The 27830-nt window shown below is 41.0% G+C and overlaps 4 protein-coding genes across 4 annotated transcripts; 1 reads left to right on the plus strand and 3 right to left on the minus strand.

Moving 5' to 3' along the window:
* The first annotated feature begins 83 nt into the window (after positions 1 to 83).
* Positions 84 to 2853, plus strand: LOC116382420 (acidic mammalian chitinase-like). The gene is made up of 11 exons (XM_031845465.1): positions 84 to 167; positions 314 to 343; positions 441 to 642; positions 765 to 821; positions 911 to 1076; positions 1358 to 1482; positions 1550 to 1673; positions 1758 to 1940; positions 2055 to 2174; positions 2270 to 2408; positions 2492 to 2853. The coding sequence occupies exons 1-11, from the start codon at positions 143 to 145 to the stop codon at positions 2722 to 2724; spliced, it is 1404 nt and encodes a 467-aa protein (XP_031701325.1). The 5' UTR covers positions 84 to 142; the 3' UTR covers positions 2725 to 2853.
* A 2625-nt stretch (positions 2854 to 5478) lies between these two features.
* LOC116386085 (acidic mammalian chitinase-like) lies at positions 5479 to 7933 on the minus strand. Its single transcript, XM_031852068.1, has 10 exons — positions 7850 to 7933; positions 7674 to 7703; positions 7375 to 7576; positions 7196 to 7252; positions 6941 to 7106; positions 6535 to 6659; positions 6344 to 6467; positions 6077 to 6259; positions 5843 to 5962; positions 5479 to 5748 (listed from the first exon to the last, which is right to left on the minus strand). Exons 1-10 carry the CDS (start codon positions 7872 to 7874, stop codon positions 5596 to 5598), a joined length of 1185 nt encoding a protein of 394 aa, XP_031707928.1. The 5' UTR covers positions 7875 to 7933; the 3' UTR covers positions 5479 to 5595.
* A 2728-nt stretch (positions 7934 to 10661) lies between these two features.
* slc6a14 (solute carrier family 6 member 14) lies at positions 10662 to 16259 on the minus strand. The gene is made up of 15 exons (XM_031852056.1): positions 16178 to 16259; positions 15492 to 15636; positions 15270 to 15401; positions 14616 to 14777; positions 14204 to 14318; positions 13981 to 14113; positions 12772 to 12912; positions 12543 to 12678; positions 12355 to 12447; positions 12136 to 12261; positions 11930 to 12048; positions 11735 to 11834; positions 11524 to 11633; positions 11025 to 11192; positions 10662 to 10904 (listed from the first exon to the last, which is right to left on the minus strand). The coding sequence occupies exons 1-15, from the start codon at positions 16241 to 16243 to the stop codon at positions 10749 to 10751; spliced, it is 1902 nt and encodes a 633-aa protein (XP_031707916.1). The 5' UTR covers positions 16244 to 16259; the 3' UTR covers positions 10662 to 10748.
* A 2406-nt stretch (positions 16260 to 18665) lies between these two features.
* On the minus strand, positions 18666 to 24024 carry fmoda (fibromodulin a). The gene is made up of 6 exons (XM_031847665.1): positions 23930 to 24024; positions 22934 to 23323; positions 21170 to 21292; positions 20922 to 21062; positions 20577 to 20844; positions 18666 to 20063 (listed from the first exon to the last, which is right to left on the minus strand). Exons 2-6 carry the CDS (start codon positions 23291 to 23293, stop codon positions 19912 to 19914), a joined length of 1044 nt encoding a protein of 347 aa, XP_031703525.1. The 5' UTR covers positions 23294 to 23323; positions 23930 to 24024; the 3' UTR covers positions 18666 to 19911.
* Positions 24025 to 27830: the final 3806 nt, after the last annotated feature.

Raw genomic sequence — 27830 nt, forward strand, 5'->3', positions numbered from 1 at the left:
AAACGAATGAATGGGTTTGCCTTTTGAATTTTGGTTAATAGGCAAACCATATCAAACAAATGTTACCGATAATGCTGATATGTGGAGGAACCCAGGAGTATAAAAGAGTCCGCTGGTCCTCAGTTCGTTGTACAGAAGCAACATGGGCAAGCTACTCATCTGCGTCGGTAAGCTGAGCTTCATGCTCATAGAAACTTTGAAAACTTTGCACAGTTTAAGTTAGTTTCATCTTGTGCATAATGCGGATTGTTTCTCATTAATACTGAACCTGCCTCCTCCTTAACTTCTCTAATTCTGTCTCCTCGCTCTGCAGGACTGGCTCTCCTGCTGCATGTGCAGCTAGGTAACTATATCCTTCATGCATTCAGTGTTGGTGTGATATGTGTAGACGTATCTAAGTTTGTGACATAACGTAAGAGCAATTGTTCTATATGTTGCAGGATCATCCTACATCCTCTCCTGTTATTTCACTAACTGGGCACAGTACCGTCCTGGAGCAGGCAAGTATTTCCCCACCGACATTGACCCATGTCTCTGTGACCACCTCATCTATGCCTTTGCTGGAATGGATGGCAACATGATCAAGACCTTCGAGTGGAACGATGAGAAACTCTACGGACAGTTCCAGGCCCTGAAGAACCAGTCAGTACACACATATTCATAGTGTGACTCCGGCACACATGAAAACACACATTAATACATCATTTATGCACACACACAGATTAAGTGTGAGAGGTTAAAGTAGATGTTGTTGCTGCTTGCAGGAACAGCAACCTGAAGACTCTGCTGGCCATCGGGGGATGGAACTTTGGTACTCAGAAGTAAGTCGTAATGACATGAGGATCAATACTCTCACCAAGAGGAACTCGTTGCACACATAGAAGCTCTCTGACTGTCTTCCTGTCTCCAGGTTCACAACTATGGTTTCCTCTGCTGCCAACCGTCAGACCTTCATCACCAGCGTGATCACGTTCCTGCGTCAGTACCAGTTTGATGGTCTGGATCTCGACTGGGAGTACCCTAGCACTCGTGGCTCCCCACCTCAGGATAAGGCGCGCTTCACCGTCCTGGTCCAGGTCGGTCATATTGCTATTCAATTTCTGGCTATAGACAAAGTCATGTTGTAGGTGGTCGTATATAAGCCAGCATTACTGTGGTTAAACACTGTATATAGGTTTCAACTTGTTAGGGGTTTGGCCACAAAATCTATCCAGAAGATTTCATCACTTTCTATTAAGTTATATGTTGAAAATATAGTAATCAAATGCAATTGAAATGTAAGTGAAATCTACAAAACCTTCTCAGTTTTAGAAAAAATGCAATCGTACAGCAACTGTAACTGTTTCTCTCCTTGTAGGAGTTGATGAGCGCCTTTGAGGCTGAGGGCAAGAAGACCGGCAGTCCCCGTCTGATGCTGACTGCTGCAGTCGCTGCTGGAAAGGCAACCATCGACTCTGGATACCAGATTGCCCAGATTGGAGCGTAAGTACATGAGCAGACACGTTGTGTAGAAGAAAACATTCAACCCTCATCATGTCTTGTTCACCAGTGTGCTTGACTACATCCACGTCATGTCCTACGACTTCCACGGTTCTTGGGAGCACAATGTCGGACAGAACAGCCCTCTGTACAAGAGCCCCGCTGACCAGGGCTCCATGATCTACTTCAATGTGGTGAGTGAGGGCTCCTGCTGTAAATGAATAACGATTAAACAACGTAACCGATGCTCACACTGGCCTGTACTCTCTCATATGTAGGACTATGCTATGAACTACTGGAAGAGCAATGGTGCCCCAGCTGAGAAACTGCTGGTTGGTTTCGCCACCTACGGCCACACCTTCCTCCTGGCTTCCTCTAACACTGCTGTGGGAGCTCCTGCTAGTGGACCCGGAGCTGCTGGACCTTTCACCCGTCAGACTGGCTTCTGGGCCTACTATGAGGTTTGTCCTTTTTTTCTGAATCAGTGTGTGCATGCATACATTATAAAACAGTATAACATATTATGTATGAATGTATTGTGTAGATCTCTAACTTTAAATCCCCCCCTCTATCAGATCTGCACTTTCCTGAAGCAAGGAGCCACTCAGGCTTGGGACGCCGCACAGTATGTGCCATATGCCTACAATCAGGGAACCTGGGTCGGATATGACAATGTTAAGAGCTTCCAGGCTAAGGTATGAAGTTGTATACAGTATTATTATTCCTGTCAAAAAACAATTATGTGTTAAGGTTATTTAACACTCGATTTCACCTCTTTTTCGCTCTACAGATTCAGTGGTTGAAGCAGAGCGGTTTCGGTGGAGCCATGGTGTGGACTTTGGATCTGGACGACTTCAGTGGCACTTTCTGTGGCCAGGGAAAATACCCCCTGATCAACACCATCAAGAGCGGACTGGGAACTGGATCTTGTACGCATAACACACATAACCTCTGGTAATAAACAGAAATAATGCTGTTTCTATCTTTTAAATGATTTAATGTCTCTCCCCAGCCTGCACTTCTGGTCCTGGCCCCCTGCCTCCAGTCATACCCTCTGTGCCCCAGCCTGACGGTGGCGGCGGCAGCACAGGATCTGGCTTCTGCGCTGACAAGTCTAACGGACTCTTCCCTGATCCAACCAACAAGAACAACTTCTATGAGTGCAACCAGGGAGAAACACACATCAAGCACTGTGCTGTCGGCCTGGTGTTCGATGATAGCTGCAAGTGCTGCAACTGGGCTTAAACAAGTTCTTAATTTTGGAGCTGGGTCAACTATCATGTAACATTAGACCATCCAACTAAGGCCCGTTCAAGAACAGCTCTGTAACACCTGTCACTGTTCCTACCTAAATAAATATTACATTTAAAGCAATTTCAGATCTCCAATGGTTTTGTGTCTTGTGCATGTTTCTCAACAGTAAAATCATAAAACCTCAAAACCTTTTGAAGCAGAATGAAGTTATTCAATGCAGAACAGTTAAAACATATAGTAGCAGAAAGACAAAGCCAACAACAGAGGTTAAAACAAGTACAGATTCCCTTTAAAACACATTGTTACGTTCCTGTTTTGAGGTCTATGGGATGAGGGGAGTAACAATATAAAAATACCCAGGGAAAGAGAGTCATGGGCAACACATGACTTAACAAGAGAGATTTATTAGCTAGCACAAACGCTGCTACAACAAAAACACACACCTTGTGGGCTGCCACTTGGATCACTGGCGGCGGGGTCCTGTTGGTCTGGATCTCCCTTCCCTTTAACCCCTGCGGCCTCTGCGGCAATGATGTAGATTATTTGTTTGGGAAATTATATAATTCACTTGCTTGATTTTCTATCTTGATTATAAATTAAGGAATTCTGCAGACACATGGGACATTTTGGTCTTCTAGAATTTTAAGAGTTTGCATTTTTTTGCAGAACTTCTGCTAAATTATGATTTTCTTAGTGATGCAAGATGTATCTGTTTTTGTTTGCAGGGTTAAAACAGTAATACATCAGATTTTTAGGGGCATTAAATTGCCATCATGTTTAACAAGGCAAAGCCAAATTAGTTTCAGAGTTTCAGAGATAAACATAATAAGCTAGGGAATAAGAAATGTATATTTAAATGCCATATCGATCAGATATAGCTAAATGTGGTAAAGCTGTTCTCACATCGCTCTAGCATTACAACTTAGCTATTATGAACGTCTGCCCATAGACTATAAGAAGTAGACGTAGTCACATCACACCAGACAACGCCGTGGTCGCAACATGTCAATCACATGTTAGCCACGCCCGAAATCATACACTGCTTTATCGCCTATTTCAATCTAAATGGGACCATAACTTACTAAATGAACACGATGCTGTTTTGAAGAAGACTTGAAACTAGCAACTGAGGCCATAAACTCATGTTTACAATGTTTACTGATGTAATGAATAAAGTAAGAATCAGGGTCATTTCCTCAAGGACTTCTGTACCGTCTTCTTTTGCAACCAGAGGAGTTGCCCCCTGTTTGCCATTCTTGGCAAGAATGCAAGTTTAAGACACTTACACATTGGCTTCACTTTTCAGTGGCTCACGTGGCTCTGCAGAGATCCAGTGGTCTGGATGAAATAGGACCATGTAGTTTGGCACTTGGCCCTCTGTCTGCTGCTGAGCTCCATGATTGTTGCTGCTGAGCTCATCAGAGGCATCAAGTCATCAGGCAAAGTAAGACAACATCCACCTCATAGCAAGTCCTTATCCACAGTTTGTGAACTGATAACTGTTTGCATTAAATGTCAACTTATAGGGGGAACAGCATCAGCAACAAAGACCCCTTATGTCCAAACGGGCGCTCTGCAGTTTGTGCAAAAAACTGATTATCAATTAAAAATATACAACTACTGCAGTGTAGCTTCACGAGGATTAAGGAAGAAAGAGACAAAACTCAGACAATTAAACAAAAATCATCGATAGTAAATAAAAGGAGCTGTGATCAGTGCTGGCTGGAAATTATTTAAAATAAAACATCACCAAAGCAGACAACGTGGACATGTGCACAATAGAAACTCCAGGGCGGCTGCAGACACTAAGCACACATATTACAGAAAAGTAGAGACTGCACAGTTCTTGCACACGCAAGTAAGTTACTGAGCAACTAAGTGGTTGTTGATGTTCTCATCTAGAGGCTTCAGCAGCGTGTTGTTGTCGGTTGTTGTACTCACCTATCTGAACGGCACGGCGAAGTCCTCCACATCCTGGTTCAGGTTCAACTTTACTCTTAAAGCATTACATAACTGGTCCACTCAGCCTCTCTGTCCCAGTACAACCTGTCCACGTGGCCTCGCGTGTATATAGTCACTTTTTGTTGACTACCACAAAGATGCTACCCTTTAGCGTTTGAGCTAATAATAATAACAATAACTTTATTTATATAACACCTTTAAAAACAGAGTTTACAAAGTGCTTTACAAAATACGAATTAAGAATATATTACAGACATTAGTTGCAAGTATGTATTCATACGACCCAGGGTTTTTGAGTTTTAAAAGAAGGTGCTATTTCCTGTTGTTTTTTTATTTTTTATTTTTCTTCCATTTTAATTGATGTTATTTCTATTAATGGTTCCACAGGTTAATAAAGTAAGGACGATATATTGAGACAGTATTTCTGTTTACAAATTATAGCAAACTTATTGGTGTGTGTGTTTTAAAGGGAATCTGCACTTGTTTTAACCTCTGTTGTTGGCTTTGTCTTTCTGCTATATTTTTTACTGCTTTTATGCTGAACTGGTTGGTTTTATCTGCAGCGACAATTAATGTTTGCCTTTACTTGTTATATACACAGTCCACTTCTTTTCTGTAGTGCTCGGTGCTATAAAGGAGTGAATAGATGAATTAACATATTTCATTTGATGATCAAAGTTGTTCTACATTGAATAACTTCATTCTGCCTCAAAAGGTTTTGAGGTTTTATGATTTTACTGTTGAGAAACATGCACAAGACACAAAACCATTGGAGATCTGAAATTGCTTTAAATGTAATATTTATTTAGGTAGGAACAGTGACAGGTGTTACAGAGCTGTTCTTGAACGGGCCTTAGTTGGATGGTCTAATGTTACATGATAGTTGACCCAGCTCCAAACTTAAGAACTTGAACAAGCTCCAGTTCCCAGTCCGCTCTTGATGGTGTTGATCAGGGGGTATTTTCCCTGGCCACAGAAAGTGCCACTGAAGTCGTCCAGATCCAAAGTCCACACCATGGCTCCACCGAAACCGCTCTGCTTCAACCACTGAATCTGTAGAGCGAAAAAGAGGTGAAATCGAGTGTTAAATAACCTTAACACATAATTGTTTTTGACAGGAATAATAATACTGTATACAACTTCATACCTTAGCCTGGAAGCTCTTAACATTGTCATATCCGACCCAGGTTCCCTGATTGTAGGCATATGGCACATACTGTGCGGCGTCCCAAGCCTGAGTGGCTCCTTGCTTCAGGAAAGTGCAGATCTGATAGAGGGGGGGATTTAAAGTTAGAGATCTACACAATACATTCATACATAATATGTTATACTGTTTTATAATGTATGCATGCACACACTGATTCAGAAAAAAAGGACAAACCTCATAGTAGGCCCAGAAGCCAGTCTGACGGGTGAAAGGTCCAGCAGCTCCGGGTCCACTAGCAGGAGCTCCCACAGCAGTGTTAGAGGAAGCCAGGAGGAAGGTGTGGCCGTAGGTGGCGAAACCAACCAGCAGTTTCTCAGCTGGGGCACCATTGCTCTTCCAGTAGTTCATAGCATAGTCCTACATATGAGAGAGTACAGGCCAGTGTGAGCATCGGTTACGTTGTTTAATCGTTATTCATTTACAGCAGGAGCCCTCACTCACCACATTGAAGTAGATCATGGAGCCCTGGTCAGCGGGGCTCTTGTACAGAGGGCTGTTCTGTCCGACATTGTGCTCCCAAGAACCGTGGAAGTCGTAGGACATGACGTGGATGTAGTCAAGCACACTGGTGAACAAGACATGATGAGGGTTGAATGTTTTCTTCTACACAACGTGTCTGCTCATGTACTTACGCTCCAATCTGGGCAATCTGGTATCCAGAGTCGATGGTTGCCTTTCCAGCAGCGACTGCAGCAGTCAGCATCAGACGGGGACTGCCGGTCTTCTTGCCCTCAGCCTCAAAGGCGCTCATCAACTCCTACAAGGAGAGAAACAGTTACAGTTGCTGTACGATTGCATTTTTTCTAAAACTGAGAAGGTTTTGTAGATTTCACTTACATTTCAATTGCATTTGATTACTATATTTTCAACATATAACTTAATAGAAAGTGATGAAATCTTCTGGATAGATTTTGTGGCCAAACCCCTAACAAGTTGAAACCTATATACAGTGTTTAACCACAGTAATGCTGGCTTATATACGACCACCTACAACATGACTTTGTCTATAGCCAGAAATTGAATAGCAATATAACCGACCTGGACCAGGACGGTGAAGCGCGCCTTATCCTGAGGTGGGGAGCCACGAGTGCTAGGGTACTCCCAGTCGAGATCCAAACCATCAAACTGGTACTGACGCAGGAACGTGATCACGCTGGTGATGAAGGTCTGACGGTTGGCAGCAGAGGAAACCATAGTTGTGAACCTGGAGACAGGAAGACAGTCAGAGAGCTTCTATGTGTGCAACGAGTTCCTCTTGGTGAGAGTATTGATCCTCATGTCATTACGACTTACTTCTGAGTACCAAAGTTCCATCCCCCGATGGCCAGCAGAGTCTTCAGGTTGCTGTTCCTGCAAGCAGCAACAACATCTACTTTAACCTCTCACACTTAATCTGTGTGTGTGCATAAATGATGTATTAATGTGTGTTTTCATGTGTGCCGGAGTCACACTATGAATATGTGTGTACTGACTGGTTCTTCAGGGCCTGGAACTGTCCGTAGAGTTTCTCATCGTTCCACTCGAAGGTCTTGATCATGTTGCCATCCATTCCAGCAAAGGCATAGATGAGGTGGTCACAGAGACATGGGTCAATGTCGGTGGGGAAATACTTGCCTGCTCCAGGACGGTACTGTGCCCAGTTAGTGAAATAACAGGAGAGGATGTAGGATGATCCTGCAACATATAGAACAATTGCTCTTACGTTATGCCACAAACTTAGATACGTCTACACATATCACACCAACACTGAATGCATGAAGGATATAGTTACCTAGCTGCACATGCAGCAGGAGAGCCAGTCCTGCAGAGCGAGGAGACAGAATTAGAGAAGTTAAGGAGGAGGCAGGTTCAGTATTAATGAGAAACAATCTGCATTATGCACAAGATGAAACTAACTTAAACTGTGCAAAGTTTTCAAAGTTTCTATGAGCATGAAGCTCAGCTTACCGACGCAGATGAGTAGCTTGCCCATGTTGCTTCTGTACAACGAACTGAGGACCAGCGGACTCTTTTATACTCCTGGGTTCCTCCACATATCAGCATTATCGGTAACATTTGTTTGATATGGTTTGCCTATTAACCAAAATTCAAAAGTCAAACCCATTCATTCGTTTTGGCCAAGACCAGAGTGGAAAGCACTGATAACCTTCAAGTGCCTTTTGATAATGATATGATGCGATTAAATTAAACATTTTCAAGGTTATTTTTGTTTTTCAAAAAGCGCAGGACACTCCAAAAGCATTTTAATTTAAGTTTTTTAAGTTTACACTTTGCTTCATATTTCCTCCAAGCTTTTCAGTATTGTGAATACATCAATGGTTTATGAGTATTTCTAGTATTCATAAATGACCAAAATAGTTATTAGACACTAGACAGCATAACTTGTGTTCCATTTTCCGTTTACATAAATTGTTTGATACTGATGTTTACTCAGTTGTCCTTAAGTACTTTGCTACATGCCGTATCACCTTTAGACATGCTCACATCAGCACGCTAACATGGTCACAAAGATAACGCTTACCATGTTCACCAATTTAGTTTAGCATGCTAGTGTGCTAACATTTGCTAATTAACACTAAACACATAGTACAACTGAGGCTGAGGTCAGTAGTTTTGAAGGAATTAGGTCATAAACCAAAGTGTTGGATAATGATGAATGAAACCATGAATGTCTATACAAAGTTACAGTATATGCCAATCCTTCAAGTAGATGTTGATATATTTCATTGAATAAGTGCAAACCTTGACTTGCTGCTGGTGCCTCAAGTTGCGCGGCCCCCCTGCAGTTCCTCCGCGGACGCCCTAGGGGTCGCGGAACCCCTGTTGAAGACCTCTGCTGTGAGGTGATCCTGATTTGGTCTTTCATAACCTTAATGCCCCCCACCTATGGAATGATCCAGTACCCAGACTGGGGCTTGGCTCTGGACTGGTGTATGATTGGGTTCATCCTAATCTGGATCCCTGTCGTCGCTGTGTATAAAATGACACAGGAAAGCCCCTGGAAGGTGTGCATGTTGTCTTGTATAATACAGGAAGCATTTAAGGCAGGCTGAGATTTTCTTCTGTACATTTCAGGCAGTAGCGTGCACCCATTATTCCTAATAGTACAATATACTTTCCACAGCGTCTGAAGTCATTGTGTTCTCCCTCTGAGGAATGGCATCCCTACCTGGACGTCCATGGAGGTGAACGCTACTCACAAGAACGCTGTGAAAGACTAAGAGCAGTGTCAACAAACGATAAGCAAATGCGAATGTGTATTCAGTTCTGATGGATATACTGATACGTTACATACACGACACCCATTATGTCAGTGATTTAGAGGAACACATACAGCTTCTGGCTTACATGTGCTTTGAATGTGCTCACACGTATGTCTTTTCAACCAGTCATCTTAAGTCAAAGCTTAACTCCCACATACAGTTCAATCATGTGCACATGAAAAAGTAGACAGACTGACACATTACTTTAATTTGGAGCTGCCTCCTCACAATTTTGCTGCCATCAGTGAATTTAAGGTTCACTTACTATTTTTAACCACTGTTGTGTAGGTTTGTGTAAGTTTTTTGTCTTTCTTTTTCGATGGGTTTCAGGGCATCTACCTCATCATTATCATACCTAATGGCTAATTTCAGCTTTTAGGCACTAACTGTTTGTGGCTTGAAGATTGAAATGCTTAAAAGTCAGCCACGTAGACCTGAATGCTGTTAAATATATTTGGACAATGTACCTTCATCAAATGTCTTTGATTGTTTGTAGACTGCAAGTTAACATTGTTCATTGTCGTTTGCTTTTAAACTCTTCTGCTGATAGTACAAACCTTTGTGTGTCAGAGGACTCCTCTTGTTATTCTGTCAAGAGCGCCATCTGGTGACCATCTAGCAAAATTCAAGAGACTAAACCTTGTATTATTTTTATAACAGATCTTATTCATGAAATTAGTTTAATTATGTTTCCTTGTCCCTTTAAAACAGGTTGACATCAGAGATAGAGAGAGAAGTTTTTTATTCTTGAATATCACAGGTGAGGAGCAAAAAATACGTAGTTAACTGACAAGAAACTGTACATGACATAGACAGTCACTACTGACAGAACATTAAACATTTTGTATGAAAGAAAGTGGGATGAATACAAATGAATGGATCATTGACTAAATAAAACAATTGGCTGATTTTAAAGCTGCTGTAAGCGATATTGTTGCTAGATGCATACAATGAAATGTGCTGTTGATAACATTGATAACATTCAGCCGCCAGATGTCGCACTCTCCCTCCCCCGCTCCAGTGAATTCACTTCACAACAAGTGGTTTCCAGTTCTGTCAATGTGTGCATCTTTACTTATAGTACAGATATGTTGTGTATTTGGGGTTTGACATGATTTGCAGAGATTCAGTAGATATAGATGTAAGTTACTTTGTGTGGTGGTGTTTTAACATTCATGTAACGTAATGGTAATCTTAGTAAAGTTTAGCATGTCATCTAAGCGGTGTTGTTTTGCTTATTTCTACTTATTTTCCATTCTGATGCGGATCTTCGTTGTAGCCTACATTGTTTGAGGGAACTGTAACGCTAGGTAACTGGACACAAGCTATAAGGACTATGGCTGTTGGTTGTAGTTGTTGATTTTGTTTATATATACCGAATTTTCTGTATTTGAGTCACTCTCTGCCTCAATCAATTAATGTAACTTTCAATATAAATTGACAGAACTGGAAACCACTTGTTGTGAAGTGAATTCACTGGAATGGGGGAGGGAGAGTACGACATCTAGCAGCTGAATGTCATCAATACACATATTAAACTGCTTTACTGAAGAGAAGAAAACATAAACACATAAAAACACACATCAGAGCCATGAGCTCGAGATTATATTCACATTTACTTCTGGTTTGGTTCTAAGGCTCATCCTCAGGCGGCAGCGGGCTTGTGAGTAGCGTTCTCCTCGATGGATGTCCAGATAGGGATGCCATTCTTCAGCTGGGGAGCACAACGACTTCAGACGCTGTGGAAAGTGAGGGATTAGCATAATATCTTTGAATTCGTGGAAAGAATTTCAAGCTGTGCAACATGCAATGCTTTGAAAAACATAGAAAAAGTCACATCGTAACACACACACACGCACCTTCCAGGGGCTTCCCTCGGCTCTTATGAACTTATACACAGCGATGACGGGGACCCAGAGGAGCATAAATACAGCAATGCACCAGCCCAGAACCAAACCCCAGACTGGGAAAGGGACTCCTCCATAGGAGGGTGGCGTAAAGGTCATCAGAGACCAGATCAGGATCACCTACACAACAGCAGACGATTTCATTCATCAAAACTAACTTTGAATGTGAATTTATGGAACCACTTTAGACAAGGGTCAGTTTTATTTATTCACTCTTTTACACAAAAAGATGAAATCTAAAATGAATTGAATTAAACTGAAATTCAGATCTTGAAACACAAGTTTAGTGGCTGCTGGCCATAATTATACCACCTTTTAAAAAAAATATCTTTAAGTAGCTTTTGAAGCAATAATAATTCTCGATTTGATGACATTCCTTAAACATATGATGAGGATTGAAGCAGACGTGATTGATCACCATCTTCTGCATCAGGGGCATTGTGTGACTCACCACTATGACGCAGGGACAGATGAAGAACCAACATGCTCTCCACCATAGCCAGAAAGTGAAGTTCTTTTTACCAATCATCATCTCAATGTCTTTGATAAAACGGTTCCCTCCTGTAATGCATCGGAAGAATACATTGGCCTGAATGTACACAGCTGGACTTTAAGGCTCTCTGTCAGTTTTATGTGCACATATCTTCAGTTATCATATTTACCATATATGTAGCAGACACCAATGATCTCCAAGAGAACCAAACATAGCAGCACCCAGCTGGCAGCAAACTGGTCGATTAGAGTCACCCAGTATATTCCAGCCTGTCTCAGACACACACGCACACACGCTCACAAGCTGAGTTAACTAAGCCTATGTCAGACAACAGTTACATTAAGTTACAGAAAGGCAGACTTACCCTTGTGACACACGGCAGTCCCAGCAGGTAGAGGATGGAAGACGTCGTAATAGTCAATAAAGCTCGTTTGGATTTGAATATTTTAGGGAAGGAATCGAGTAGGCAGGTGGTGATCACCTCTAAATGAGAGAGATTTCAGGATCCAGCATTCTATCACAACAGCAAAGGTCTTAATGTTAAGTGTGAATGACAACTGAATATCTCACCTATTCCTGCAAACTGGGAGTCCAGACCCACCGTCAAAAGCATGAAGAAGAACAAAATGGACCACAGAGGGGAAATAGGAAGCTTAGACAGAGCATCTGGATATGCAATGAATGCCAGACCAAATCCTGCACAAAGACAAAGAAACATAACATCACAGGCTGCCTGAAAGTCTTGCAAATTTTATATTAACTGATGCCCACATTTTGTGTCTGTCTGACCTTCCTTCACCACTTCTCCAACAGGCATTTTGTAGATGTGAGCCATGTGACCCAAGATTGAAAATATGGCAAAGCCTGCAAGCACACTGGTACCTAGGAAAACATGAAAATAGCTAAATAGATGAGATAAATATAGAAATTATATAAATTTTCCTTAAATAATGTAGTTACAGTAGCTGTGCTCCTACCAGCATTAGTAAGGGTTACAACAAATGCGTCCTTGAAGACATTATTGTGGAAGTTGTTATAAGAAGCAAGAGTCATAACTCCACCCCAGCCAATCGAGAGGGAGTAGAAGGTCTGAGTTGCCGCATCTTTCCAGACCTAAAAACACACAGTCATGCTTTAAATCAATATACTTAGATTGCTCTACTGCGTTGCAGATAAGTATGGACAGTTGGGTCCCTACGTCCCTACCTGTGCTTCTGTCAGTTTAGTCAAATTGGATTGGGAACCAATGTAGAACTCAATCCCATCTCTGGCTCCCTCTAGTGTCACACCTCTGATCAGTAGGATCAGTATCACCACATAAGGAAAAGTAGCAGTGAAATACACAACCTGGTGAGACAAAAGCCAAGAGTTAAAATTGCAAAAAAGTAAATAATTAATTTATATTGTCTTGCATTGTTGCTGGGAGTTTCAATGATAAAGTGTAAAACTTATAAGGGCTTAAAATTGTAAAGGTGTTTGCCATGTTGTGTCTTTTCTTCTCTGCATCTAGCGTTCACTTGCACTTGTTATCTCAAGCAAGTTTTATCGAAAGCCTGCATACAAATGTGTACATGTTTACAGAATAGATTGACATTTTGGGCAAAACACTTTGTAGTTGAAAGTAAAGATGAGAGGATTGGATCAACTCATGTTTGTATGAAGAATAGCTGCAACCAGCAGCTGCTTAGCTTAGCATAAAGACTGGCTTAAAGGAGGAAACAGCTAGCTTGGCTATCAGTACCTTTTTTAAATGACGGTGTATCATTTCTTCTAATGCCACCAGCAAGTCAAAATTTCAGTTTGTCCAACACGTGTTGGTTTATGACAACACCAACAACATTCCCATCAGCCTCAGCTGTACTTTGTGTTCAGTGCGGATTGGAAGATGCTAGCATGCTAACACACTAAACTAGATCTGTAAACATAGCAAACATTATTCCTGCAAACATCTGCATGTTAGCATTGTGAACATATTAGCATGCTGATGCCAGCATTTAGCTCAAAGCACTGCTTTGTCTATACAGCCCCACAGAGCTGCTAGCCGGGTGGTTGACTCATGTATTGTTACCGCACAGACGTGAAAGTGGTATCAATCTTATCATTCAACTCTCAACATGAAAGCTAGTAAGCATATATCCTAAAATATGGTACTGGTCCATCAACATAGGACATTCAGATAGTGCTTGAAACAATGTACTTCATGTAGGCCTACATGACAGCTGAGCATGGATCAAGTCTTTTTTTTTGGCATGTAGCTGAGTGAGAGGCTTCCTTGCTTTGTATAGCAGGAAACCCAAATGATAAATATATAAAGGACATTTGGGTTGAGTTTTGCAGTGGGTTGATTGGTTCTATGCATTGGCCCTTCTGTTGAACTGTGGATAAGGACTTGCTATGAGGTGGATGTTGTCTTACTTTGCCTGATGACTTGATGCCTCTGATGAGCGCTGCTGCAACAATCATGGAGCTCAGCAGCAGACAGAGGGCCAAGTGCCAAACTACTGGTCCTGTTTCATCCAGACCACTGGATCTCTGCAGAGCCACGTGACTGAGGAGGAGAGACGTCTCACTTTACAGCCACAGCAATATGACAAGTGTGTGTATTTGTGCTTTGGTTGCTCGAGTATGTGATTCTTACTCCCAGTACTGCTCACTCGGACTCTGCACTGGAACTGTGATCATATTGGATGAAGGACAAGTGCTGTTTTCCTGAGTCAAGTTGGCCACTAAAACACCACTTACATTGCAGTACACTAGAAAAGAAAACCAGAAAAGGTCTATGTAGTGAGTATTTCCATGCATTCATTTTCTAGAATGAATAAATGATTTTATATTTTTGCTTTGACCTGAAGTAGCGCATAGAGCCCTAGTGCTCAAACTACAGTTTCTATTTTAGCATGCTTTTAAATCTTTCATTTATGTCACAATATGTCATCTTGTCATTATTCTTTTTATGTCACCGCTACCTCAGGAGAATGACACATCAGCTTCCAACAAACGGCAGATTTGAGCCACACAATACAACCAAAGAATTGGAAATGAAAAAGCACCAATAGGAGTGTTGCTACAGTTGCTGTCAGCCCAACTGAGGCAGCTGGACCACGGCAGAGGAGACTGGAAGGAGGCGAACATGTAGTACAGGCTGTAAGCGATGATGACATTGTAATAAATTGAGACTATTATCGTCACCATGACCATGGCAACGCCAACACCTGGAGAGGAAGAAAGGGGGATTATAAATAACAAATAAAATGTACTCTCGTTACTGTAACAAAAATTGGGGATTTTTCTTTTTCGTTTTGTACTTCACTACATTTTAAGTTGCATCCATTATAGATTAAAAACAAAAGTCACATAAAGAGTCCTGATGAACTGAACTGAACAGAAGATGTGAGATAAATCAAACTGCATCAGAGAAGAAGCTGCAGGTGGAGAGTTTCAAGCGCTGTTGTGCCCATAGCTTGTTTAAAGCTGTAATTAATCTTTTACCTTTAGTTTGGATGATTATGCGTTGGCCTTAAAGGGTCAAAGCCTTAAAATCAAACAACCAAAAGCTTCTCTGAAGTCAAGAGTCATAAAAAAGACACATTTTTGCTTCCACAGTCAATCATTAACCAACAGCCTCATTAAATTCCTCATGTTTGACATCTTTGTTCTCAGATGTACCCGAGTGATCTTTCACAAAATGTGAATGTTAGTCTTACCCTGCAGGATTGGTACTGATCTCCATATGTTAATTGGACCTTGGCTGCAAAACTGTCCAAAGGCGCTTTCCAGGAAGAAAAGGGGAATTCCAGCAACCACCAACATCACAAAGTAGGGGATAAGAAAGGCACCTGCTCAAAGAGACGCATTAAAAACAATATCAACAGTAATAATATCAAACAGGATTTCCAACACTAATGCATTAGACAAGAAATACTTACCCCCTCCATTCTTGTAAGCCAAATATGGAAATCTCCAGATATTTCCAAGTCCAACAGCATACCCGATCGTAGAGAGGATATACTCCTTCTTGCTGGCCCAGTTCCCACGCTCAGTATTCTCATCGCCATCATCCACATGTGGATCCTATTGAAAAGTTAAATAAGTTATTAAAGCGGTAAAAGTTGTAAAATGGCTCAGATATTGTATGTTGTACCAAATCTTAAGAAAAACACCTGCAGTGAGAAAAGTACATTTTAGAATGACGCAATACAAATTTCTGCAATGCGATATGATAATGTTTGACAACAATACAGATATCATAGGACAGTGTGTCTCAGCTGTGTGCTGAAACCCATTTCACTGTTGATCATCTTGGCTTGTCATATATAATCTGTTTTCATTGTGAAATGTTAAGATTGGATTGTTGTGGTTTCAGCACGAAAAACCTGCAGTTCAGTCAAAAAGTGAAATTGGCTCCATCACCCCCCATTACGAGGCATTTTCTAAACTAAAACAGAAAACATGGTATTTTTCTAAATTAAATACCAAATTAAGTGAAAAATGTTTTTTGTGTTCCTGAGTTGATTGACATTTGTCTTATTAATCAGAAATACAAACAATTTCCAAATTCCTCAGTCTTGTTCAATGTAACTGAAAGTCTGGTCAAACAGGTTTGCAATCCTACCTGGTCGACGGCAGCAGAATTTCTGAAAAATAAATCCTTGAAACTGTTCCAGCTGTATTTCCTCATGTCCTTTCACCTGCTTGTCATCTGTTAAGTAATTCAAATCAGTCGGGTTGCGCTGGTTTAAAGCCCCCCTGACAGACAGTGGAGTGATGTTTTTAACCAATCACCTGACCCGTACACTCCCCCAACAACACTGCTGAGCTGGTTGTGTTTGTGCAAATAGTCTTTTTAAACTGGAATCATTGTTTCATGCACATTAGTAAATGAAGTTCTCCTCTGGATGACATTAGCGACTAAACTATCCCCATTCAATGTGATATAGAGCTGGTGAGTGTGGCTTTCTGCATTATGTCAGTATTTCTGACCCTGATATTTCCTATGACGCTCTATTATCATTCTGCAAAAATAGACCTATCTGAATGTGATTGCTCACCTCAGATTGTGTTAGGAGTGATAAAAACATTATATCCTCTGAATTGATAAATAGACAAAAGAGTGGAGCCGTGACAGCCACTCAATGTTCACACTCTGTGTGTGTGTGTGTGTGTGTGTGTGTGTGACTCAGGTGAGGGACTCTAACCACGTCTTAACAGCTGCTCTCTAAAGCCTTATGACTGATGATGGATAGATCTCATTTTGGTTGGTGACATCTACACATAATCACTGCGCTGTTACCATAAGCACATCTGTGTCACTCGTAATCACCACCTGATGATGACCATAACCATGTCAGATCACATGACTGAAAAAGTCCTGCTTCACCCAATAATCAATGGATTACAACACCTATTAGACTTATGGTAATAGTCATAGACAAACCACTGGAAACCTGTAATATACGTCAGTTTTAATGACGGTATCTGGTGGCATGTGGCCACAGATTACAAAACATAGTGATGGAGGAAAACATTACAGACATCCTGTGTCCTGTGACGATCCCACCTCTGACCAGCTGACACACAGAGGGTGCAGCACTGATGAACAGGACAACTCTGCCTCCTGCAGCTGGCCTGCAGGTCAACCTGATGATTCATGTATTACCATGCAATCACCTCACAATCTAAATAAAATAAGTCTTCTCACAGATATCATGCCATGATTGTAGGTGTTTTTTTTGGTGTTACTGAAATATATTTAAATCTCTACAAAGATTCTTGTCCTTTAGAAACATTTCTGCATCGACCCCCCACAGAGTCATAGTTTGCAATCATTTCAAATATTACAATTTGCTTTTGTGGAATTGTTGAAAAGCTTTTAATTTTCTCTTGCACTTCATTGCTTATATTATCCTATTTGTGCCGACATCCTCTTAAGAGCAGAATGTAGCGGACATCCACAGAATTCTCTTGATAAAACTGAAATGTCTTTACAGTCTGAACTAATACACTTATTTCAGGAACTGCTCTCAGTAACATATAGGTCAATTAATGGTTGAACCCTCAATTTACCATGTGTATGAACAGACTGATAACACTCGACACTCAAATCATTAACGCTGAGGCTACCATGTTTATGACCCCATTTTTCCAGGTTTACGAACATCCACATTCCTGAGGACACAGAGACGCATCTGATTGTAATAAACAACTTAAAGAAATATTTACTTGATATGCTAGTCTTAGTAATTCTTTGTATTTCATATTTTTAATCTACCTCAGAGTAACAAACTCAATGTATTTGTAAACCATACACAAATTGACTTTCTTAACTGTTTGTTTGCATTTTTTCTTATCTTATTCTGTAGCCATACACAACTCATCTTACTGACTCACGATACATATACACAACATGTGTATAGACACACAGTCTGCATAGATTAATTGGGCAAGCTTGATGTTTACTAAATCTTCAAATTTGAAACATCTGAGTTTAAGTTATGCATAGTTAGGGATAACCAACTGCTCTGCCTGCAACTGTGATATAAGAGTCCAAACAATGTTTGGACTCCTTCAGGTTTTTTCTTTTCCGATGCACTGGCCTTTATTTGCACCGCTGGTGCATAAAGATCAATTTGGTTAGAGAGGACTGACCCTCTAAATCTTCTATAGAGTCCAAAATTACTTTCCTGACATTCCACCTCACAAACAACTTAGATGTGGAGCAGGAAGTCACCATCTCCAGTGAGCAGAAGACCTGTAGTCTTTGAACATTCTCATAGTGTAGGCATTAATGTATTCTAAAGTTATGTTGTATAAAATTCCTCATATCCTTCACATTAACCTTTGAGATAACAAGTGCCTGTGTGTATTTAACAGCGTCTATGAGTTTTAATTCAACAGATGGCTGCATCAGTTCAGTATGAACAAAAGCTGACTCAGTCTGAAACAAACTATATTACAGTGCTCCTCTGTTTCTTCTTCTTGAATCAACACTTAGTCCATAAAATCACTCGATCAAACCCACATCACACACATACACACAAAGACAGTAAAACACAGATAACTACAAATACCGGATGTACTGTTAAAAGACAAAGTACAGTGTGTTTTTGTGTTTTTAATCACAGCTTTTATTTATTCTGCAATAGGCTTGTAAACCTAAAACATTTGTCAGCATAATAACCATCTAAGTAAATCATACAGTAACTCAAGAATCCTAATTCATTCACCCGATGCCCATCATGCTGTATGTGTGATTCACTACAGTAAGGGTATATTTTGCACAGAGATACCAATCTATGTTCCTAAGGAAAGTTGATTTCTCTGTGAAACAAGAGGATCCTCTACAGAAACAAACACTCACAGCATTTTTGTCACAAAGAAAAAACAATGTACCCAACTGCAATAAGGTATCGATTTGGGAAATGGTCGTCGGAGAAGTGATGAAGATATCGTCACGCTTCTAGGACAGCTAATGATTTGAAATAAAACAATTCACATTATACATGATACATAATGTTCAGCTTATCAAACAAAACAATGGAAGGCATGCTTTGTAGGAAGAGAGATTAAAAACAGCAAAAAACATTGATTAAAAAGATAATTGATCCTCACAGCAACATATAAGGAGGATCAGGGTCAGATCATTTTCAATACGCAGAGAAGAAACATATGTGGCTTCTACGGCTATCGTATTATGCACTGTATTATGTATTATTATGATAATGCCGTCCTGACCGACAGCGTCAACGTAGAAGCACAGCACCTACCCTCCGGTTCTCCCTCAAATAAACACTTTTAGCTATGTCAGCAATTTTGCCGTAGTTTGCACTGTTAGCTCTGTTAGCACCGTTAGCTGGCCGTCAGCATGTTGAGAGCTGTCGAGAGGCAATCGAAATGTCCCCAGTCTCAGATTTTGCAGATATAATGCTTGTCATCAGTGCTCCCGGGTCAGATTCTTGAGGGGTGCAGACTGTCTGACCCTGCTGCAGTAAAATTAGATTTTTTTCTAAATGGACTCAAGTGCTCTGAAACTTAAGTCCTCAGGGACTGCCAAAATCAGCACAAAATGAAACTTCATTGTCGTAGCTTTAATCAAGTAAAACGAGACTTGGCCATTTGTCCAGATGTGTGAAGGAAACTCATTTAAAGTTGAACTTGTTTGTTTGCCCTGGGAAATGTGAAATATCTGCAATACAGCTTCTCCAATTGCTGTAAAACATGTAAACAACCACACATGACAACCTTTGCCTTCACTGTGATGTGAATAGTAAATCTTGATGTAAGAATTGCTGCCACCCGCTGTTGATATTGGCTATATATATTATTAGATAGCTGCGTTTGTGAGCACAGTTAGATCTCAATGCTGGAAGTCAGGCGCAAGCAGAGGGTTGACTCTGTAGGGATGTCCTGGCGACTGATCTCATTCCCATCCAGTCGCAGCGTCCGGAGCTTGGAGAAGTTGGTCACATCCACAACGCTGCAGAAACTACCCAGAGTGAACTCTAATGGGGCAGATGGGGAGGTGGTAAAGAACGCATTTGAGTCTTCCCAAAATATTCTAAACATCCAACAACTCAGCACCTCCACAATATATCAGTAAGAAATGAAACTGCTGCTACAAGTGGTCCAACTTATTTTGCTATAATATTAAGTATTCATGAATAAATATGCAAAAATTGTATAGAGTTTTCGTAAAAAACATCCTTAGTGAATGTTTTGACAATCTGCTTCATCAGGACTGTGTGTGTGTGTGTGTGTGTGTGTGAGTGTGTGTGCGTGTGTGTGTGTGTGTGTGTGTGTGTGTGTGTGTGTGTGTGTGGTTCGATCAGATTTGATTGACAGTGGCCTGGAAAAATCATTAAACTGTCTTGTTTTTTATTTACAACTGTTGCTAAATCCTTATTGGTGCATAGAAGCATTTTACAAAAGAGCCCCGTCCACATTCCAGTGTGAGTTTTATGCAGAACTCGATTGCTCATAGAATCTGATTAAGAAAACACCTGTATTCACTTTACCTTTGATCTGGTTGGCTTGCAGATAGAGATGCTGTAGTGTGGTGCTCACTGGAGGGATTCTCTCCAGTTTATTGTAACTCAGGTCCAGCTCCACCAGCCCAGTCACATTGAAGGTGTTGGCAGGGATACCCTTGTCTGTTAGCTGATTGTGAGCCATCCTGATGTACTGCAGCTGAGTGAACCGGCCCATGAAACCCTCGGGTAGAGAATCAATGGAGTTGTACTCCAAGTAGAGCTGGTGCAGATGTTCGGGGAGTGCCTCTGGGACCTGGGATAGGAACACTGTGATAGGATTGCAGATTCACTTCATGGGACACTCGCAAACACACAGATACACACAATTACCTTCGTCAACTTGTTGCCACTGATCTCCAGCAGTGTGAGGGATTTGAGTGCCGTCAGTGACGTGCCCATGTCTGTGACCGCGTTGTCGTGGAGATACAGGATGGTGAGGTTATCCATTCCCTCCAGGTCTGCAGCTATTACCTAGGCAACAGTAGAAATAACACTGAAGTCTAATGTCTGTGACGTGTACGTCCAAAACATCAAAAGAGAACAGAGACGCGTCAATATCAAACTATGCCAAACGTTACCTTTTCAATCTTGTTGTGGTCGATTCTCAGGTCTTGCAGGGTGCGAGGGAGGTTTGAAGGAAAGGAGGTCAAGTTGTTGTGCTGCAGATATAAACGCTCGAGTCCCTTCAGCTGTAGAAATGCCTACAAAAGGATTTGGAGAATGAACACCAGCAGAAGATAAAATAAGATAATCTTTTATTAGAGGATTACAGCAGCAGAGTGGATAGTGCAAACAAGAGATAAATGTATCAAAACAAGTATTATAAATATGTAATAAACACTAAAGAATATTAACTAAGTAAAAAAAGTAAAAATCCACAATAACTCAAATATAACTATAACTAAAAACTAAACATATATATACAGATGAATAATTGTTGTATTGTACGGTGTATTTATAGTGCACAGATTATTTTGTGTTTGGTGGTCTACTGGGAGCAAAGCTCATCCACGTAGTATTCATTATTAAAAGATATATTTAAAAAAAAGGTCTTTGTGGAAATATCAGAATCAGTGTTTGATTGCTCAGCCTGCTAGCTGCTGCAAAAAGTAGTTCACATGCAATGGACACTACTTTTTTCGTTCCATTGTGGAATTTTGTGGACACTCGGGGCTCAACACCAACTCTCAAAAGAAGTCGCCAGGCTGGAACCAGGCGTCAGCTTTTGGTTGCTGAAACTGAAAATATAGTTGCTATTTTTAGACACCTTACATTTTGAGTAATCAAGATACTGTGCAGTTATACCTCAGCTTATTAATGAAAATATTGCAATTGGCAAGTGTTCATCGGCCTGTGTGCCAGTTCTTGCAGCCTTTTCCTCATTATGTCGTTGAGCTGCTCACTCTTGTTGCCTCGAGCTCCAGTGCTCGCCTCGCCCTGTGGTTCTGTGGGGTGTGCTACATTGAACTAGTGAATTTTGATGTATCACTTATGAAGGTGTTGTGCACTCTTTGCAGTATGATTTTCCATTCACAGAATTCACAAATTTTTTTGAAGTTTTTTGTTCGGGTCTTTGTCAGTATAATCAGTTGTCACGTTTGTTTGAGATGTTGACGGGTTTGTCAAACTTTTCAGGCCACAGTCAAAAAACTTGCTTCCCCATTCTCTAAAACAGATGCCTGTGCGCTTGTGAGTAAATTCACCAATGCATATGCAGCGTTGTCTGGTTCGAGTTCTGACTGTAACTGCAATATTTAAAAAAAGAATTAATGCAGCAAATATTAAAGTAGTATTTATTTTGGGGTTTTTGCGGTTTGCTGTCCCTATTTGTATATTTTAAAAAGTGGTTACCACTGAGTGTAACCAAAGACCAAGAGTTGAGCCCTCGCACTATATGGCAGATAAATTTACACATTCGGACACTCAAATAAAATGGCGTACAGTAAATGTAGTGCATTATAAAGTAATAGGGAGTGGTTTTGCTTAATTCAAAAATGTGATTGGCTGTATGGAGGACGAAAACTAAAGGTATCATGATGGATTAATACAAAGGCAGCATAAAACCAAAACAAAAATGTCTCCTGTTTTTTTTTGCAATGTGATTTACTCAACACACATGTATGCTGAGCAGAGAAAAAAAATACAATTTGAATTAATTTCAGATGGACTTTAAACTAAGAGCCACATGTCCAAATGCAGAAAAGGCCCACCTTATGCTACATCACATAAACCTTTTGTAACATTACACTTAATTAGTCATCTGACAACCATTTAGACCAGCATTACCGTTTCATGCTGTGAGCTTACATGTGTGGCTGGACTGAGACCAGATGTAAGTTTACCTTCTCGCCAATGGCGTCAGATGTCAGCTGGTTGTAGTGCATCATGAGCCACACCAGATTGATTGCATTTACTAGAGCTGAGTCGGGTATAGCAGTGATGGCATTGTTTTGGAGGTACAGGTATTTCACGCGGGAGGGGACGGTTGGCATGGCTGTCAGGCCCCGCCCATCACAGTACATGGCGACTGGGAAGGAGGGGGGGCAGTCACACTCATCTGGACAATCCCCTCCTGTGCTGTCTGCCTGCAGGGAGCCATATCTTTGGCTCTGAACGCCGTAAAGCCAGGCGAATGGGTCCCGTCCGTGGGAGCAAGAGAGTGGCAGCAGGGCAGACAAGAGGAAGACAACCACCACACGCATGGTCACAGTCACACAAACTTTCACTGTAATCTAACAGAGACAAAGACGGAGAGACAAAGCAACACAATTCAAAATAGAAATAAATTAATTCACACTTTGTTAATTGGGCTGTATTGATTCAGAGTGTTGACTCAGCTCAGAGTAAACTGACTGTGTTCTTTTGCCAACTCTTTGTATCCTCTTAGGGAAAGTTTATGGGCTAGAGGTGGATTTGCATAAATAGATGAATAAAATGTTGTTTAAAATCATAACTTTATAGATAAAGATGCTTGATGACCAGCCAAAGGCACCGTGCAGACTTGTTTTAGAAATGTAACTGCTGTAGAGAGGTACATTCCTGGTGGTCTTAATCCACAGGGAATCCAGAGAGGAAGCATTAAAAAAAGAAAAGAACTAGCCATGAATGCCAGCTTTGTTAAAGGTTCTCACTGCTGCCCCCAAATTGTGGGAAAATATCCAAAAATTACCCTCTGATTTATAGATAATTAAAAACAGCTCAAACTAAAATGTTACTCGATCATCACATGTTTATTCATCTCCTATAAGGTTTCATAGGTAAATACCACAGAGCCAGACAGACAGACACATGTTCACACACATGCACGAAGGCAAACAAACACACACACACACACCTACCTGATCACACAAGGTCGCCCTCGTTGTCCCCTCTCTCTCACAGTTTGCTCAGGACTGAAGGGGACTCTGACAAACACTTTGTACAAAAAAAAAACTTTCCTCCCCTCCCTGCTCTTCTTTATGTTCTGCCCCCCTCTCCAGCCCTCTCTCTCTGTTCCTTTACTGGTTCCTTCCACCCACCCATCCACCCGCCTGCACCCCATTTTGTTAGCTCAGTCATGGCCCAACACACCCCACACCCCTTTCTGGAGCCTCTTTCTCCACTAATGTGAGCACATTCAGTCTCTTTCAGCTGAACCCCACCATTTCTTCAACAGTTAACATTTGCACCTTTGCAACCCCGTCTATTCTTGTTACAGATGAGTGTGTGTGTGTGCATGTGTAATTTGGTTTTACACATGTTACTGTGCATTATGCATTTTTGATGAATAATAGTCAATCTATTCCCATGCCAACATGCCAACATGCCTGACAGTGTGAAAAGTGTCTGTAAAGGGCCATGTCATGGTTAAAGGGGATATAGTAATATACTACACAATACAAAACTACTACAATCAGAATAATACTATGCAAAGAAAATAGTTTCTTAGCTTTCAAACATTAATTAGAGTGACTGATAATAACAAAATAATATATCCAAAGCCTCTTCAGCCCACTTGGCAAACATCCCAATGCCAGAGACAACGTTTTGTAGCAAGGGTTGCTCTAACTCTCTCCATTCCTCTGCAACAACAGTACATATTGTAAAGGGTTAAATGAAAACATGTGTGAAAGTCTGTATGGTCTTAATGCGGGCCTCTTCCTGCCTCTGCATCTTTCCTCTGACGTAATCTCCATCTGAACAAGCGTTATCCCTTTTATCTTCTCTCCATCTCCTTCTCTGTATGTTGTTATTGTGGGACACATTTTTACAACGTGAGAAGGGAAGAGTAGTGTGATTGTTTAATAGACAGCCAAACATGTTTGCACAGGAGAATGGTCTGTCCGGGCTTTTATGCATTTTAAAATGAAATGTTTAACACATGGCATAGTCTGTGTGAAAACTGACTGATGGTTGAACAAAAGCAGTACAGAAAATAATTGTTTCCTTTTGGTGTACCATTTCATGTGGAGTAAAAACCACTGCCTTGTGTTTCCTTTAGAGATCCACATATACTATGTTCTCCATCAATGCATCTTCTGCATGTTTCATCCTCATGTGGTGTAATAAACAAGGAAAGACCTGTGGCTGTGAAGTTGGCACGTCAAATGTGTAAACAAACACTAGTTGAGTTGACTAAAGCACAAGGAAGAGCTGTGGCCCGACGACTCTGCCCTGGATCTGTCACTTTCTTTCTGAGAGTTAGATTTGAAGATCAATACCAGTTAGTGATGCAACTGATCCTAAAGCTCAGCGGAAGCTCTAGTCTACGCCATCTTTTTCTGCAGAAGTATAAATTAGGCATGAGGATGAGTGCAGTATGATTCATCAAACAGATGGTGACATAGGCCGTGTTTTCTCCTGGCAGGCTGAGGAAATGCTGGTCGATGTTGGAGGAAGGCTGAGTGCAAATGCTCCTCCTTGCCACGCGAAGGGATACAGGCAGCTGGAATCGACTCATACGATCCAGAGATATTGGGGCAGCCATTTAATTTGGATTGAAGTTTTGCTGCTGCTGTTAAAGTGAGAGCTGGTCGTCGATAAGACTTATACCGTTTTGAATCTGTATTTCTGCTGTGTACTCATTTAGTTGCTTGGTGTTGACTTTCGTTTAAAAATGGTTACCGTGAGGTTTTAGCCAAGCTTCTTCCCGTTTTGTGGGTGGGCAGGATGAATATGTTGCTACATGTCCTTATCATGGGGTTTGTTGCGAGATTGACAACTGCCCCCCGTACCGGGAGCGCTCGGGTTTAATTTAATAACGCGGTGGCTTTAGTAGCCATAATCATAAACCGTATCCAATGAATGTGGATCACTCTGACTCTGAACAGTTTAGTGATTGCAAAGTCTGGTACACTGGTAGTCAACACTTAGTTTAGTTAAAGTTAGCTCACTACATTACATTATATTCCGTTGGGGCCATGAGACAAAATCCGACCAGCTGAGACGACGGCCTTCCTTTGACTGTTGGAGTCCACTCTGCACTCTTAACTGCTGCAAACCTTTTCTGACATCTTTTTCTTTCTAAAGGCGACGTTAGAATGAAATATTCCTGTCTCCTTTTTTCTTGTCACATCACACTGCACAGGGTGGGTCATCGGTGTTTCAGCTGTAACCGCTGTAATGAGAGCAGTGCAGAAAGGCATCCATAAGCTAACCAGTGGGGCACACTCACATGCACTCACATGCACTATAAACCACATGCAGCCGGCCCTGCTATGCCAACAACACACACAGAGGGAGAGTGACTTCACTCTCTGCTCAGACATTACTCCACTAGACCTTTACATAGCAAATAGTTGTTTGCTGCTTTATTAATGATCTGAATATCAAATTTAGCGCATTTAGTGAAAACTTAAACAGTGATATGAACCAAACTGTGGCTGAAAAATCGTGGGCTGAACTGAACTGTTGATTGTTAAACCCATAGCATATTTCCCAGAATGTTGAAATATTCCTTTAAGCCTGTTATGATGCTTTGAAAATTTGTCCAATTAAGGGCTACATCATCTTGGTGCTCGACCAAATAATAGTCCTGTCAACATTTATCATAACTACAGTAAGAAAAGGCTAGTGTGCTAGTTAAACTGGCATAGTGCCTTCAACATGTTATTTAAGGTGGTTGTTGTATGTAGCCATTGTGTCAAACGTCTGGCAATAAAAGGCTTCAAAGATCAAAAAAGGGAAGAAAGCAGCATCCAGATGGCCACATTGTATTTAAGCTGATCTGGAGAACTGGGGTGAGGAATTTAGAAGGCCAAGATTTTGATTGTTGAAGCTTAAAGTCAGGAGGATGAGTACTAGTACTCTAACCTTGTAAAACACTACACCAGTCATATTTATTTTAGATGTGATTTTATGGGTAATGGACTCAACACAGCCTTATTTTTCATCTGTGAGCTGAACCGGATGAACTCCGACCCTTCACTCATCACTGAGGACGGACAACATTATGAACCTTTATGAGGTTAATACCTCTTGCAACATAACATCAAAGGCCTGAGGGGGTTAAATAGATCAAGTATGATGTGTATGTGTGTGACAGAAAGACACATATCGACATGTAAAAAAACTATAAAGAAGTGTAAAAGAGCGAGAAGGAAAGGGTGCATCACTTATCGGTTAGAGCGAGAGAAATTGATTCTCTGCTGACCAGGACTTCAAAGGCCCAGGTTGACTCTGCATAGCACCCAACACTAACCTAACCCCCACCTATGTGTGTCCCCCCCGTCTTCTGTCTGGGTCATGCGTAGAAGATCAGAGGACCAAACCCTTTCCACTCAGGCTGTGAACTCTTCATAGGAATGTCACAGGAATGTTCATTCTGAAGGTTGCTTCTCTTGTCACTCACCTGCAGAAAAAACCCAATATGAAATACTTAAAACTGTATTAACATCTTCCCACTCTAGCTTTCTCTCTATTTCCAGAATGAAAGCAGGTCAGTAATAGGAAATTCAAATTTTTTTTAGGCCGTCGTTCTGGATTAAATGGACTAAATGGTCTTATTATGTATGCATGGCAGTCAGATGTCCTTTCATCTTCTACAGAGTCATGTGGGATTGATTGATTTTTTTGAATAAGAAAGTGCAGTGTTGCTCTTTCTAAGAATGATGTAATGTTGAAAACATTTTTTTGTGTCTTTGGAAGAAGACACAGCATACAAACCTCAAACTAAATATTTTCAATTTAATCATGAATTAACAACTTTGTAAATTATTACCAGCTCATGGTGCAGTCTGTGGCAGTTTCTCTCTCTCTCTC

The sequence above is a fragment of the Anarrhichthys ocellatus genome, unplaced genomic scaffold (genome assembly GCF_004355925.1).
Source record: "Anarrhichthys ocellatus isolate YVR2014 unplaced genomic scaffold, GSC_Weel_1.0 scaffold1, whole genome shotgun sequence".
Classification (NCBI taxonomy): domain Eukaryota; kingdom Metazoa; phylum Chordata; class Actinopteri; order Perciformes; family Anarhichadidae; genus Anarrhichthys; species Anarrhichthys ocellatus.